This window comes from Dioscorea cayenensis, chromosome 16, assembly GCF_009730915.1.
Source record: "Dioscorea cayenensis subsp. rotundata cultivar TDr96_F1 chromosome 16, TDr96_F1_v2_PseudoChromosome.rev07_lg8_w22 25.fasta, whole genome shotgun sequence".
In the NCBI taxonomy this organism is placed as follows: domain Eukaryota; kingdom Viridiplantae; phylum Streptophyta; class Magnoliopsida; order Dioscoreales; family Dioscoreaceae; genus Dioscorea; species Dioscorea cayenensis.
This window is the reverse complement of record NC_052486.1, coordinates 2101022-2113664: the sequence shown is the minus strand read 5'-3', so window position 1 is coordinate 2113664 and position 12643 is coordinate 2101022. Positions and strand designations below refer to the sequence as shown.

General features: G+C 35.3%; 1 protein-coding gene across 1 annotated transcript; it reads left to right on the top strand.

The window, feature by feature from the left end:
* The first annotated feature begins 251 nt into the window (after positions 1 to 251).
* Positions 252 to 7175, top strand: LOC120279172 (putative multidrug resistance protein). The gene is made up of 8 exons (XM_039286039.1): positions 252 to 380; positions 576 to 630; positions 1226 to 1404; positions 1553 to 2010; positions 2240 to 2780; positions 3277 to 3744; positions 3952 to 4392; positions 5790 to 7175. The coding sequence occupies exons 1-8, from the start codon at positions 252 to 254 to the stop codon at positions 7173 to 7175; spliced, it is 3657 nt and encodes a 1218-aa protein (XP_039141973.1).
* Positions 7176 to 12643: the final 5468 nt, after the last annotated feature.

Genomic DNA, 12643 nt, shown 5'->3' with positions numbered 1-12643 from the left:
ACCCACAATGAATAAAGATGGTACACTAGTGATATAATGATTGAGTAGATATATATATAAAATACCGGTAATAATATCATCAAAGGAATGTGTCTATATATTATTATATGTAGATAAATAGATAACCAAGACTAATTAGGAGCAAAGGAAAAGAGAACATGGAGCAAGGAGTTCATAGTATGAAATTAGGGAATTCTCATTCCCTTATATGGAAAATGCTTCAGCTCACTGATACTACCGACCGTTTGTTGATGGTTTTTGGTTTCCTCGGTGCAATTTGTGACGGTCTTTCGGGTCCTGTGCTAGTTTTCCAAACTAGTAAGATCATAAATATATTAGGGGATGGCACTAATTTTGTCTCAGAAGACAAGATCAATAAAGTAAGATTTTTAAATTACTCTTTGCATTTAGATAAGTTACATTATTATTTTGTATGTTTTGGAAAAAATAATTAAGTTTAATGTTAATATTTTGTTAATTTTAATTTAGTTTACATTATATTTAATTACTGCTAAACTTTATATTTAATTACTGCTAAACTTCATGACGGATGATCTTTCTATTATCCCTTGTAGTTTTCGTTGAACTTGTTGTTCCTAGCTTGTGGATCACTTCTGGCTGTATTTTTAGGTACTTTCCTTTGTAATTCATATCCTCTCTCTTTAATTTTTTTGTCTCAAATTTACTTTGTTTTACTTATTTGATATTTTTATTTTGTATTTGACTACTTTAGATTTGTTGTCTGTTTGTGAGGAAACGCCTATGTTTTGTATTAAAACGTCTTTGGCTAAAAACCTTACAAAAATGGAGGGGAGAAAAATAACATTTCATAAATTTTGATTTCATTAGTGTTGTTATTGTTAATATAGTGCCCACCATCCTAATTTTTCATAATAACGGAGAAATTATTGTGATGGGTCTCTGTATTAACATGATATCAAAGCTGTAGGTCCCCCTGAGGCTGTGATCGACTATAGCTAGGATTTTGGGTCCCACATCCACTGTGAGCCCAAAGGGGTGTTAGGGACTCAATGGCTCATGACCATAGTCCCACATCGCCTGTGAGAGCCAATTTCTCTAATCTTATATACCCATACCAAATCTTCTCTATAACTCGAGTTATGGAGAAATTAGGATGGTGGATCCCTGTATTAATAGTTTTCTCATAAATAATCGCTATAAATAAACATGTCTTTAATAAGTCATATATATATATATGGTGCAGAAGGATACTGTTGGATGAGAACTGGGGAACGACAAGCAGCAAGAATGAGAGTTAAGTACCTGAAAGCAATACTAAGACAAGACGTGGAGTACTTTGATCTAAAGGTGTCCTCTACCAGCGAGGTCATCACTAGCGTCTCCAGTGACAGTCTTATCATTCAAGATGTCATCAGTGAGAAGGTCAGAAGGGGTCCCTGCATATATATATTCATGCAAACTTTATGTTTTTAACAAGAAATAAAACCCTTGTTAAAATTGATTTATCAAACATAATCATGTAAGTTTTTATGTTGAATTGAACCCATCTCACATTATTTATGTATATCAGGTGCCAAATTTCATAATGTGTTGCACCATCTTTGTGGGAAGCTATATAGTTGCCTTCATCATCATGTGGAGGTTAGCACTGGTCGCATTCCCCACAGTACTACTCCTCATCATCCCTGGAATTTTGTATGGGAAGACCCTTATGAATCTAGCTAGGAAGATAAAGGAGGAGAGCGACAAAACTACATGTGTTATCGAGCAAGCGATATCGTCTATTCGGACCGTCTACTCCTTTGTCGGAGAGAGCAAGACAATGGCGGACTTCTCTGTTACACTCAACAGCTGTGTAAAACTTGGCCTCCGTCAAGGACTAATTAAAGGTTTAGCCATTGGAAGCAGTGGTATCAGTTTTGCCATATGGGCTTTTGTGGCTTGGTATGGCAGCAAGCTTATTATGTACTCTGGTGCTCATGGAGGAAATATTTACGCTGTAGGAATCGAAGTAACCTACGGGGGCTTGTAAGTATATATATTACATAAATCTATATAGGCATCACAACATATCAGCTGCAGGGCTTGTTTGAATGTGTTTTAAAAAATAATCGCTTAATTTATCTTTTCCCTTTAGTATTTTATCGTCTGTGTGTGTTTTTGGTGTTTTTTTATGAGAAGAACCAAGTCTCTAGTTTCTGGTTCATGAGAAAAACATCAAAAGTGTTTATTTAAGTTGTTATCAATTTTTACGCAGAACACTTGGTTCAGCTCTATCCAATATGAAGTACTTTTCAGAGGCAATTGCTGCTGGAGAAAGAATTATGGAGGTCATGGATAGAGTGCCGAAGATTGACATAGATACAACAGAAGGTGAGATCTTAAGGAGTGTCGACGGAGAGGTGCAATTCATAGGTGTTGATTTTGCATACCCATCCCGGCCGGAGAATGTGATACTGAATGAATTTAGCTTAAAGGTGCCGGCAGGGATGACGGTGGCCCTCGTTGGTAGTAGTGGCTCCGGAAAGTCTACAGTCATTGCATTGTTAGAAAGGTTTTATGATCCATTGAATGGAGAGGTTCTATTGGATGGGGTGAACATTAAGAAGTTGAAACTCAAGTGGTTGAGGTCTCAAATGGGCTTAGTGAGTCAAGAGCCAGCTCTGTTTGCAACTTCAATAAAGGAAAACATATTGTTTGGGAAAGAGGATGCATCAATGGATGAAGTTGTGGCTGCTGCCAAAGCTTCCAATGCTCATAACTTCATTTCTCAATTGCCTCAGGGTTATGACACTCAGGTGAGTTGTTATATATATATATATATATATATATATATGTATTTGGGGCTGAAATACAACTTTGAATTTGAATCCTTTATCTTCAATAGTTTATATCAATTCTAGTTTTCTGTTATTGTTCATGTTGAGTAATGTGCTATTAATTTAGTTGACTAATCATAGCTGTCTAGTCTAAGTCTTGCTTGGTACTTTGTTATAAATTTAATGTATCTATGACTCTCTTTAATCCCCAATGAGAAATGCATTTGGTCTGGAGGAAAAAGTTGCTTGTCCAGCGCTACTTGATAAAAATACCAGTCTTCATCTTCCTCAATCCAGTACTCAGTAAAGAAAATCATCTATTCTCTAGACCTACAACTGCCTAATCTCAGATACTATTTGACGTAAGATGGAACCAAAGTAAAGTAGTATATAATATATATATATATATATATATATTGTATTGTTATAATCCTTTCTTTTCTTTTAATTCTCCCTCCTTACAAAACATTAACAGGTAGGGGAAAGAGGAGTTCAAATGTCCGGAGGCCAGAAACAACGAATAGCTATTGCAAGAGCATTGATCAAGTCCCCTAAGATCCTACTCCTTGATGAAGCTACAAGTGCATTAGACTCAGAATCAGAGAGAATTGTCCAAGAAGCACTGGACAATGCATCCTTAGGCCGAACCACAATAGTCATCGCCCATCGTCTCTCCACAATCCGCAACGCAGACCTCATTGTCGTTGTCCAAGCTGGGCAAGTCATGGAAATTGGCTCTCACATTGAGCTCATCGAAAAAGATGATAGTCTCTATTCATCACTAGTCCACCTCCAACAATCCCCAAACGAAGACAACAAAGATAAAGATAGACCCCCTGCATCTTCATCAATGCATTCAAACAAAGGCAATAATAAAGATCAAAAAAGTCACACCATAAACCGGAGTTTCTCAACTGAGCATGAATTAGACTTCACAAAGTCTGTAAGTAACAATGAGCTCATCGAAAAAGATGATAGTCTCTATTCATCACTAGTCCACCTCGAACAATCCCCAAAGGAAGACAACAAAGATAAAGATAGACCCTCTGCATCTTCATCAATGCATTCAAACAAAGGCAATAATAAAGATCAAAAAAGTCATACCATAAACCGGAGTTTCTCAACTGAGTATGAATTAGACTTCGCAAAGTCTGTAAGTAACAATAAGAAACCAAAAGACAAGTCTAAGACTAAGTTGCCAGCCCCATCATTCAGCCGTCTACTTCTAATGAGCTCGCCGGAATGGAAGCAAGTGCTGCTCGGTATCTTGAGTTCCATCCTTTCCGGAGGAGTTCAGCCACTCTATTCATATTTACTAGGGAGTGTGATCTCCGCATTCTTTCTCAACGATCACAAAGAAATCAAGAACAAGTTGAAGACATACTCATTGATCTTCCTTGGTTTATCAATTTTCTCGTTATTCATCAGTATTTTGCAGCATTATAACATAGGAGCAATGGGAGAGTACATCACCAAGAGATTGAGGGAGAAGATGTTGTCCAAAATTCTCACATTTGAAGTTGGTTGGTTTGATCGGAATGAGAATTCAACTGGTGCCATTTGCTCTCGCCTTAGCAATGATGCTAATGCAGTAAGTAATTGCTTATATTTATATCTATTCTTATAAAATTTTGAAATTATTTTGATAATCCGCCAAAAGTTTCTCGTTTTATCTATCCATGGTTATAAGGTAATTGAGATTTCTAGATCGGCATCACAAATCATTCTTTTAATATTAATTTTTTACCAGAGTTTAACAAACATGAATTATGTATAAATTAATTATTTAGATAAGAAAAAAAATTTTTAAACCCAACTATATTAGAAAACCATTGTATAGTCCAATGGTTTCTTACTTTGATAGTGAGTGGGTAGGCGCGAGTTTGAAATCTTGTAAGAGGAGTTGTATTTTTCATCATTCTAGAGTTGCATAGCAGGGATATTTATCAATGTGAAATCATGGCCCATGATATATTATTTTAGGTGCACATAATAAATCTTTATTGGCGTACATGTTAATCCATCCTAGATGGTAAATTTTTATATGGTCATTAAATTACAGTAGCTTGTGTACTTTTATAACTATATGTCCTTTGACAATTTTAGGTAAGAGGTGCTTATCTCTTATTTATAAAATAAAAAATAAATAAATAGTTTACATATAATCTACATAAATATATATATATATATATATATATCAAATTTGTAACGATACATGTCCATCCACACGAAAAGTTATGCCACACAATATGAAGTAAATAACCCTACAGCTAATAAGGAGAAAAAAAAAACCTTAACTTCCATGTGTTACTCTGACAATACTAATGTCTAATGCCTGTTATGTAGTATAAAACCGTGAAGCCATGTTCAAGATGGGTCAAAATGGAAAAATTTTCAACATCAATTAAACCAAGTCAAAACAAACTTGAAATATCGAGAAGCATATGCCTATTGGAAGAGTATAAATAATATTGTTTTACTAGCCATTCATTTACTTTGAAGTAGAAAACAAATTACTAAAATGGACTGATCTTACTCAACTTTAGATGTTCATTTGTTCTAAATTACAAAAGTAACATCTTCCTCACTTCAGTAGTCATTTCAATTTTAACATAAATTCACTTAAAATTATTTTATTTAAGTAGAGGAAATGAATATTTTATATAAGCTCACTTTGTCTGCTATCTTTCACTTTAAAATTTCTTTCACTTCCTACAATATAAATATCAGAATCCTTGAAAGTAATTAATTCCAATTACTTCAAAAAATATCACTTCCATGTATTTCTTCACTTCAAATCACTTTAAAATAAATGAATTCTCCACAGGGGGATTGCTTAGTTAAATTTTGACCAAATTGAAGATAAGAGAAACTTTACATTTACTATATATATATATATATATATATATTCCAAGATTTATATATATATAAATCTCATCTCATGCGGCCTGAAGATACTAATCTTTGTATGAGTTTCAAATTTTGCAGGTGAGATCACTAGTCGGAGATGGAATGGCACTCCTAATACAAACCTTCTCTACAATAGTCATCGCATGTGCCATGGGGCTCATCATTGCATGGAGGTTGGCATTGGTTATGATAGCCGTCCAACCTCTTGTCATCATGTCTTGCTGGGCACGTAAAATGTTGCTCAAGAACATGTCCACCAAGACCATCAAAGCTCAAGCTGAGAGTAGCAAACTTGCTTCCGAAGCAGTTTCCAACTTCAGCACTGTTACCACCTTCTCTTCACAAGACCGCATTCTTCATCTGTTTGAGAAAGCTCAAGAGGAGCCTTTGCGGGAAAGTGTGAAGCAGTCATGGTATGCCGGTTTTGCCCTAGGAGTGGCCCGGAGCCTTACGATATGCATTTGGGCTCTCGACTTTTGGTATGGCGGGAAACTGGTATCTAGTGGATATATCACTACCAAGGCCGTGTTACAAACATTTTTTGTTCTTTTTCGTACTGGTTATGTTATTGCTGATGCTAGTAGCACGACTTCTGATATTGCAAAGTGTGGTGATGCTGTTGACTCAGTGTATGCTCTATTGGACCAATGCACAAGGATTGAACCTGATGACCCAAAAGGCCACCGACCAGAAAAGCTCATTGGTAATGTTGATATTTGTAATGTTGACTTTGCTTATCCAACTAGGCCTGACATTGTTATCTTCAAGAACTTCTCATTGAGCATTCAAGCTCAGAAGTCAACTGCGTTTGTGGGGCAAAGTGGATCAGGAAAATCTACCATAATCGGACTTATTGAGAGGTTCTATGATCCTTTGAGAGGAGCAATAGAAATAGATGGAAAGGACATAAAAGCATACCATCTTCGAGAGTTGAGGCAACACATTGCGCTTGTTGGGCAAGAGCCTACATTGTTTGCCGGGACTATCAAAGAAAACATCAAATATGGATCTGAAAAAGCTACGGAGGCAGAGGTGGAGGCAGCGGCAAGAGTGGCCAATGCACATGACTTTATAAGCTGCCTCAAAGATGGATATCTTACATGGTGTGGGGATAGAGGTGTGCAATTGTCTGGTGGGCAAAAACAACGTATTGCAATTGCAAGAGCTGTGTTAAAGAACCCAACTATCTTGCTTCTCGATGAGGCAACAAGTGCATTAGATAGTCAATCAGAGAAAATGGTTCAAGAGGCACTCGAAAGGGTAATGATAGGAAGGACAAGTGTGGTGGTGGCACATAGGTTAAGCACGATACAAAATTGTGATCTTATTGCGGTGCTTGAGAAAGGGATGGTTGTGGAGAAGGGTAATCATGCTTCTCTTATTGCTAAAGGACCCTCTGGTTCTTACTTCTCTCTTGTTAATCTCCAACAAGGTTCCAAACCAGAAAACAAAGAACAATTTTGATTTTGTTTGTTTTTTTATCATTCTAGTCCGTCTAAAATGTTGTAACTTTGTGTACTTAGATCTTCTTTGTTGAATTGTTGTGTGAGTGATAATCACACAACTGAATGTATCGTCAACAAGTGACAAAGTGATAAATAAAATGTCTAACCAAGAAATTATATAAAAGATTACCACCAAGTATTAAAATTATCATATTCTAATCTTATTCAAAAAATCAAATAATTGTTTATTTTATCACGATAAAACAAAACAACCTAAGAAGGGGGAAATATTATTATATAAACTTAGTAGAGCAAATTCCCTTAATCTCCCATGTGATGATTTATGTTTCAATATACCTTGTTTTGATGAATAAATTATCCTAACATCCTTTATGTGTCTTAAAGAATCTCTTAAGTGTCATTGAGGCATGCTAATCTCACTAAGTCACTATATTTCTATGGGGATTATATGAGATTAGATTAATTTAAGTTTTACTCCGGTTAAAAACTGTAAAAGGCATAGGAATATTTTTATACTAAATCAAATCAATATAAATTAAATTAATACGTGCTATTCAATCTATAGTCTTCATTAAAGTTTTATTTTCCGAATTCACCTAAGGCCTCCTAATTGATCTAAATTAGGGCTAATTAATCATACAAGTATAGAATATGATTAAATAAATATCCATAAACATAAATAATAAGAAAGATAAAAGAAAAGTTCAAAGTAGCATTACAATGTTAGGGATTATCACAACATTAAAAAGAACTACTTAGTTCATAAAAGTTATTAATTTTATCATTAAATAATTAATGAATATAAGCATAAAATAATTGTAGAAGCCTAGGCTCAAATCCACCTTTTTAGGTAGCATTTGGTTAAATATAACTAATAATACATGAATTTTATATACAATGCGGTCAAATCTTGTGTTTGGTTAGATGTAACTGAAGATGTTGCATTACAAAATTTTGTATTTGGTCAGACAAATTTGTAACTTTGGAATTAAAAATCTTTTACATACCAAATATTTTCATTTAGGGGGGCGTTCATTTCACTGTAAGTGAGGGGAAGTTAGAAAGTGAGAGAAATGCCACTTCTCTAAAGTGGAGGGAAGTGATATCACTTCTAGGATTTTTATGTTCATTTGTCAGAAAGAGAGAATAGAACCGAATGATTTAGGTGTTAGATGAAATTCTATGAGTTCAAAAAAGACTTTAGAAATGAAAAGAAGTTAGATTTTAACTGTCGTATTAATTAGTTTAACAATTAATTTTATTATTAAATTAGTTATTAAATTTATTAGTATATTTATTAAATTTATTATTATATTTTACAATTTTTAAATTCAATTATTAACCAGCAAAAAGAGTATTTATGAGATTTTTACAGTTTTAGCATGGTATTTAATAATTTTAATTATCGTATTGATCAATTTAATAATTAATTTTATTATTAAATTAGTTACTAAATAATTATTAAATTTATTATTAGATTTTATAATTTTTTCGTTCAATAAAGGTATCTATGAATGTTTGATAATACTTATTTTTCCTTAATTGATCATATGTAAATCACAAGTTATGCATGTGAAAAAGCCTAAAATCAGCGGATTTGGTTTTTGACCAAGTTGGCTGTAAAATCAAATCCCTCATTGGATGTAATTTGAGTACATGAGTTTTTGGAATCCTGTGAACCAAACATTATATTTCTAAAACCCCAGCAACTCAAGTTATATGTAACACCAAAACCCTCCAAACAAACACTACCAGTGATGTCTTCTCTCTCCCTAAGACTAAATTAATGGATGATAGCTTGAACTGGTGGTCCCCAAAAAGATAGGTTGTTTATGGGTGATGATGTTCAAATCGATATCTCCCCTTGTATAATGTCTTGAAGTCATAGTAGAGCCTATTAAAGGGCTTTATTGCAGTTTGAGTTACACTAAGACATCCTCTAGTTAAGATAATCTTTGATACATTAAAAGTTCTTGTTTGAGTTATTTAGACAATAGCTTTATATATAGACTTCACTAATTCAGCTTTGAATTTAGATATATTTTGAATAAGTGCCATGCCGGAATTTCCCTATTGTTGAATTTTTCTATTTGAAACCATGTCCCGAATTTTATCAAAAAGTCCACTGAGCTAAAATATCAAGTTCACTAGGGTACACTACCTATTGTTCCTAATTAACCAATTTCTAGGTTATGGTTTGTTGGTACGAACCAGTTTCTAGAATTAAGTTTCTTCTCTTTGGATGCCTTGGATGTTATTATGCTGTTGATTTATTTATTTTTATTCTTTGTTAACTCACTCATTTGAAGTTCTAGTAACTTGATTCCTAAGGGATTGGAAATATGAAATCAAGCTCTACAACTTTCTTATTATTTTTAACTTCTCCTTGTTCAAAATTCTTCATTAAATGAGATGACCCATAAAGTCAACACATTTACAGACAGCAGACTCATAGCTTGTGTGCTCCCTAAGCTCAAGGTAGGAAGCACTCTCCTTAATTAACTTAGGCAAAGGAAGCTTGGAATCGGATTTCTTCACTGAGATTAGTTGATTTTTCCACGAAGACAACTCAAGAAAAGTGGACCCCCTCCCTCCAAAGCACAGTAAGAGACAAAAGAAACCTTCTACCTGGTGAAACGAGAAATTAGGTTTTCTGGCCCACTCCCCCATGTCCAATAAGAAGAGGATCACATCTAGTTTTCTTTCAGAAGATACATCTAATCCTCCCCACTCCCCCTCTTTTTTGAACTCATCTCCCTTGGTTTTGGAACCAGAGAATACCCTGGTTCTAACCTATTAAAACCTGACACGTGTCCCCATTTATAATAGAAAAATATAATAACATTATATGGGACATGTGTCAGAATATGATAGGCTAGAACCAGTGTATTCTCTGATTTCATAACCAGAGGAGATGAACTCCTCTTTTTTATACTTCTACTTGGTCTAATATTCAACTTGATGTGTACTGTATAGCATGTGGCATAAATTCATATGCAAATCATGATCACAAATTTGATTACTTCAATAAAATTAGAGTTTTAAAATCACAACGCTCCTCCCTAACCACCAGAAGGACAAAAAAGACCTCCTAGGTAGGCCCACCGTATCTCACTATTTCTATGGACATAATTTTATGGAGTGTCAAGGTCTTGGTAGACCTAATAAATGATATCTAGTTAGAGACTTTTTAGACCTTCATCATATAGAAGTTTACTACAATCAGGAATCAAAATTAGCTATAGTTCATCAAGAGACCTGGAGATCCATAGGAGATAGCTGATTAGACTCTTTCTGTAACTTCTCCTCCTAGGGTTCCTCTAGGGGTATGATAATCAAGTGGAATAATTCCTTTATTATGGAAAACTTAATCCACTATAGACAATTTTGCCTAACGGTGGAATTTTCCAATCCACAGATTTTTTCTATATGGCAGTGTCTTCAATCCTCGATGCAGATGATCGGAACCTCGTCCAAAGGGCTGTTGGAAACCTTTGGAGAGGTTGCTAAAAACCCTAGCAAAAATATTGGAAAAAGGATAGAGAAGAACCTGGAGGAAGTCCCCACAAAACCCTCATATCTACCTTTTTAGAATCTAGGTATCAGGTGACTATATAGGGTCAAACATGGGGGTGTGAGGCAAACCCATGTAATCCCTTTGAACCAAACCCCTGGAAAGCCCTATGATTACAAGGCCTTGACCCTCGAGTATACGGGGCTATGTAAATTTTACAATGGGTCATGTCACTGCTCTGAAGCATAGTCTAAATTTCTCGAGAGTCACAAGGCTGATAAGTTCTTAATTGAACATATTTAGTGTTATTTTCTACGCCTAATTGGTATGCATTATAGCATTTATTTGGAAGATGGTGCTTAACATGGTGTAAAATTGATTATGGGTCACAAGCAACACATAATGAGCAAAAGGAGCTAAAAAAAACAATCTCGAAACAAGACATGGAAGAAAGAGTTCCCTTGACATCAAGAACAAGAGAACATGCCAAACAGAGCACCTTACAGTCCCCTTACGACCATCACTTGTAGTCGTAAGCCTCAGACAGAGAACCTTGCAGGCATTCTTATGCTCGTAAGCAGTGGTACAGCTGCTAAACAGAAAGGCTTATGGGCTAGACTTACTACTGTAAGCATAGGCGTAAAGGTTAGGCAGAGGAGTTTGTGAGCATGACATATGCTCGTTAAAGGGGTCGCAAGCCATTCAGAGAAGCTTACGGTCCATAATTTACAGCTATAAGCTAGAATGTAACACCCAAACAGAAGATCTTACCAGCGGCCTTACTGTCGTAAGATGCCCATAAGGCACACAGCTCCTCATCTTCGACATACATCCTAGTTCTTATGCTCGTGAGTGGCCCTTAAGGAGAATTTTTTGGCGGCTAAGCAAAAGGAAGAGAGGAGAAAGAGTCGGGGTTTTCTCTGGTAATCCAACCACTTAGAAAGCTTCATCCACGATCTACAGCATGAAGGAAGCCGTCAAGGAAAATTCTTTGCGGTGTTTGTGGAAGATTTGTGGAAGACTCATGGCAATCTGAGACGACAAAGTTTGGAAAGAGTTTTAATGTTTTCATTTACTTTCTCCATCTTGATTAGATTATATGATTGTTGTACATTAATGGAGAACTAAACTTTAAGATAGTGGAACATAGGTAGAACCTATAGTTTTTATTTTTATGGCATTGGTTGTAGACACTCAATCTTGTATTGATTTTCATATTGCAATATTACGCTATTGAATTTAATTGTGTATTTTTTCTTTCCTTTAACTCTATTGTAGCGAGAGCCGAGAGTTTCATAATTGATATACACAAGTGATGTATCAAAAAATCCACCATGTATAGGCATATCACAATTGAAGGGAACCACAAGTTTGTCTAGAAATAAGGCACTTCATGATTAAAACTTCTCTCCCCATGGTTCTCCCGAGTAGGTTGACATTAGAATTCCAATCTTAATGCAATAGTAGGGAGTGTACACTAGGAAGAGATTCTCACCTTGCTTTGTATGAGATTAGGGTCAATGCCTTAGAGAGAAAGATTAGCTATTCACTGAATATGATTCATCCCTCTTATGGAATCTTAACAATTCCATGAGTCCCCTTCTCCCCTATCCTGAGCAAGCGCCCTTGCCGCTAGGATTGGGATAAACTCATTTCCATGATCAAGGCTAGGCTTTCCTCCTTAAAGCCTAAGCTTCTATTATTAGGAGGCAAACTTACCTTAATTAACTCTGACCTCACGTCTATTCCTACTTACTAGATCATTTTTAAGCTTCTATGGTAGATTCTCAAGGCCATTAATCAAATTCGATGCAACTTTCTCTGATAGCTCATGAGATTGATAAGCTTGCATGTCAACTTGTTAGTTGGAGCCATCTATGTAAATCACATGAACAAGGGGTGTGGTAATCTAAACCTTAAAGATTTTAACAATGCCTTCTTAGGGTATGGCA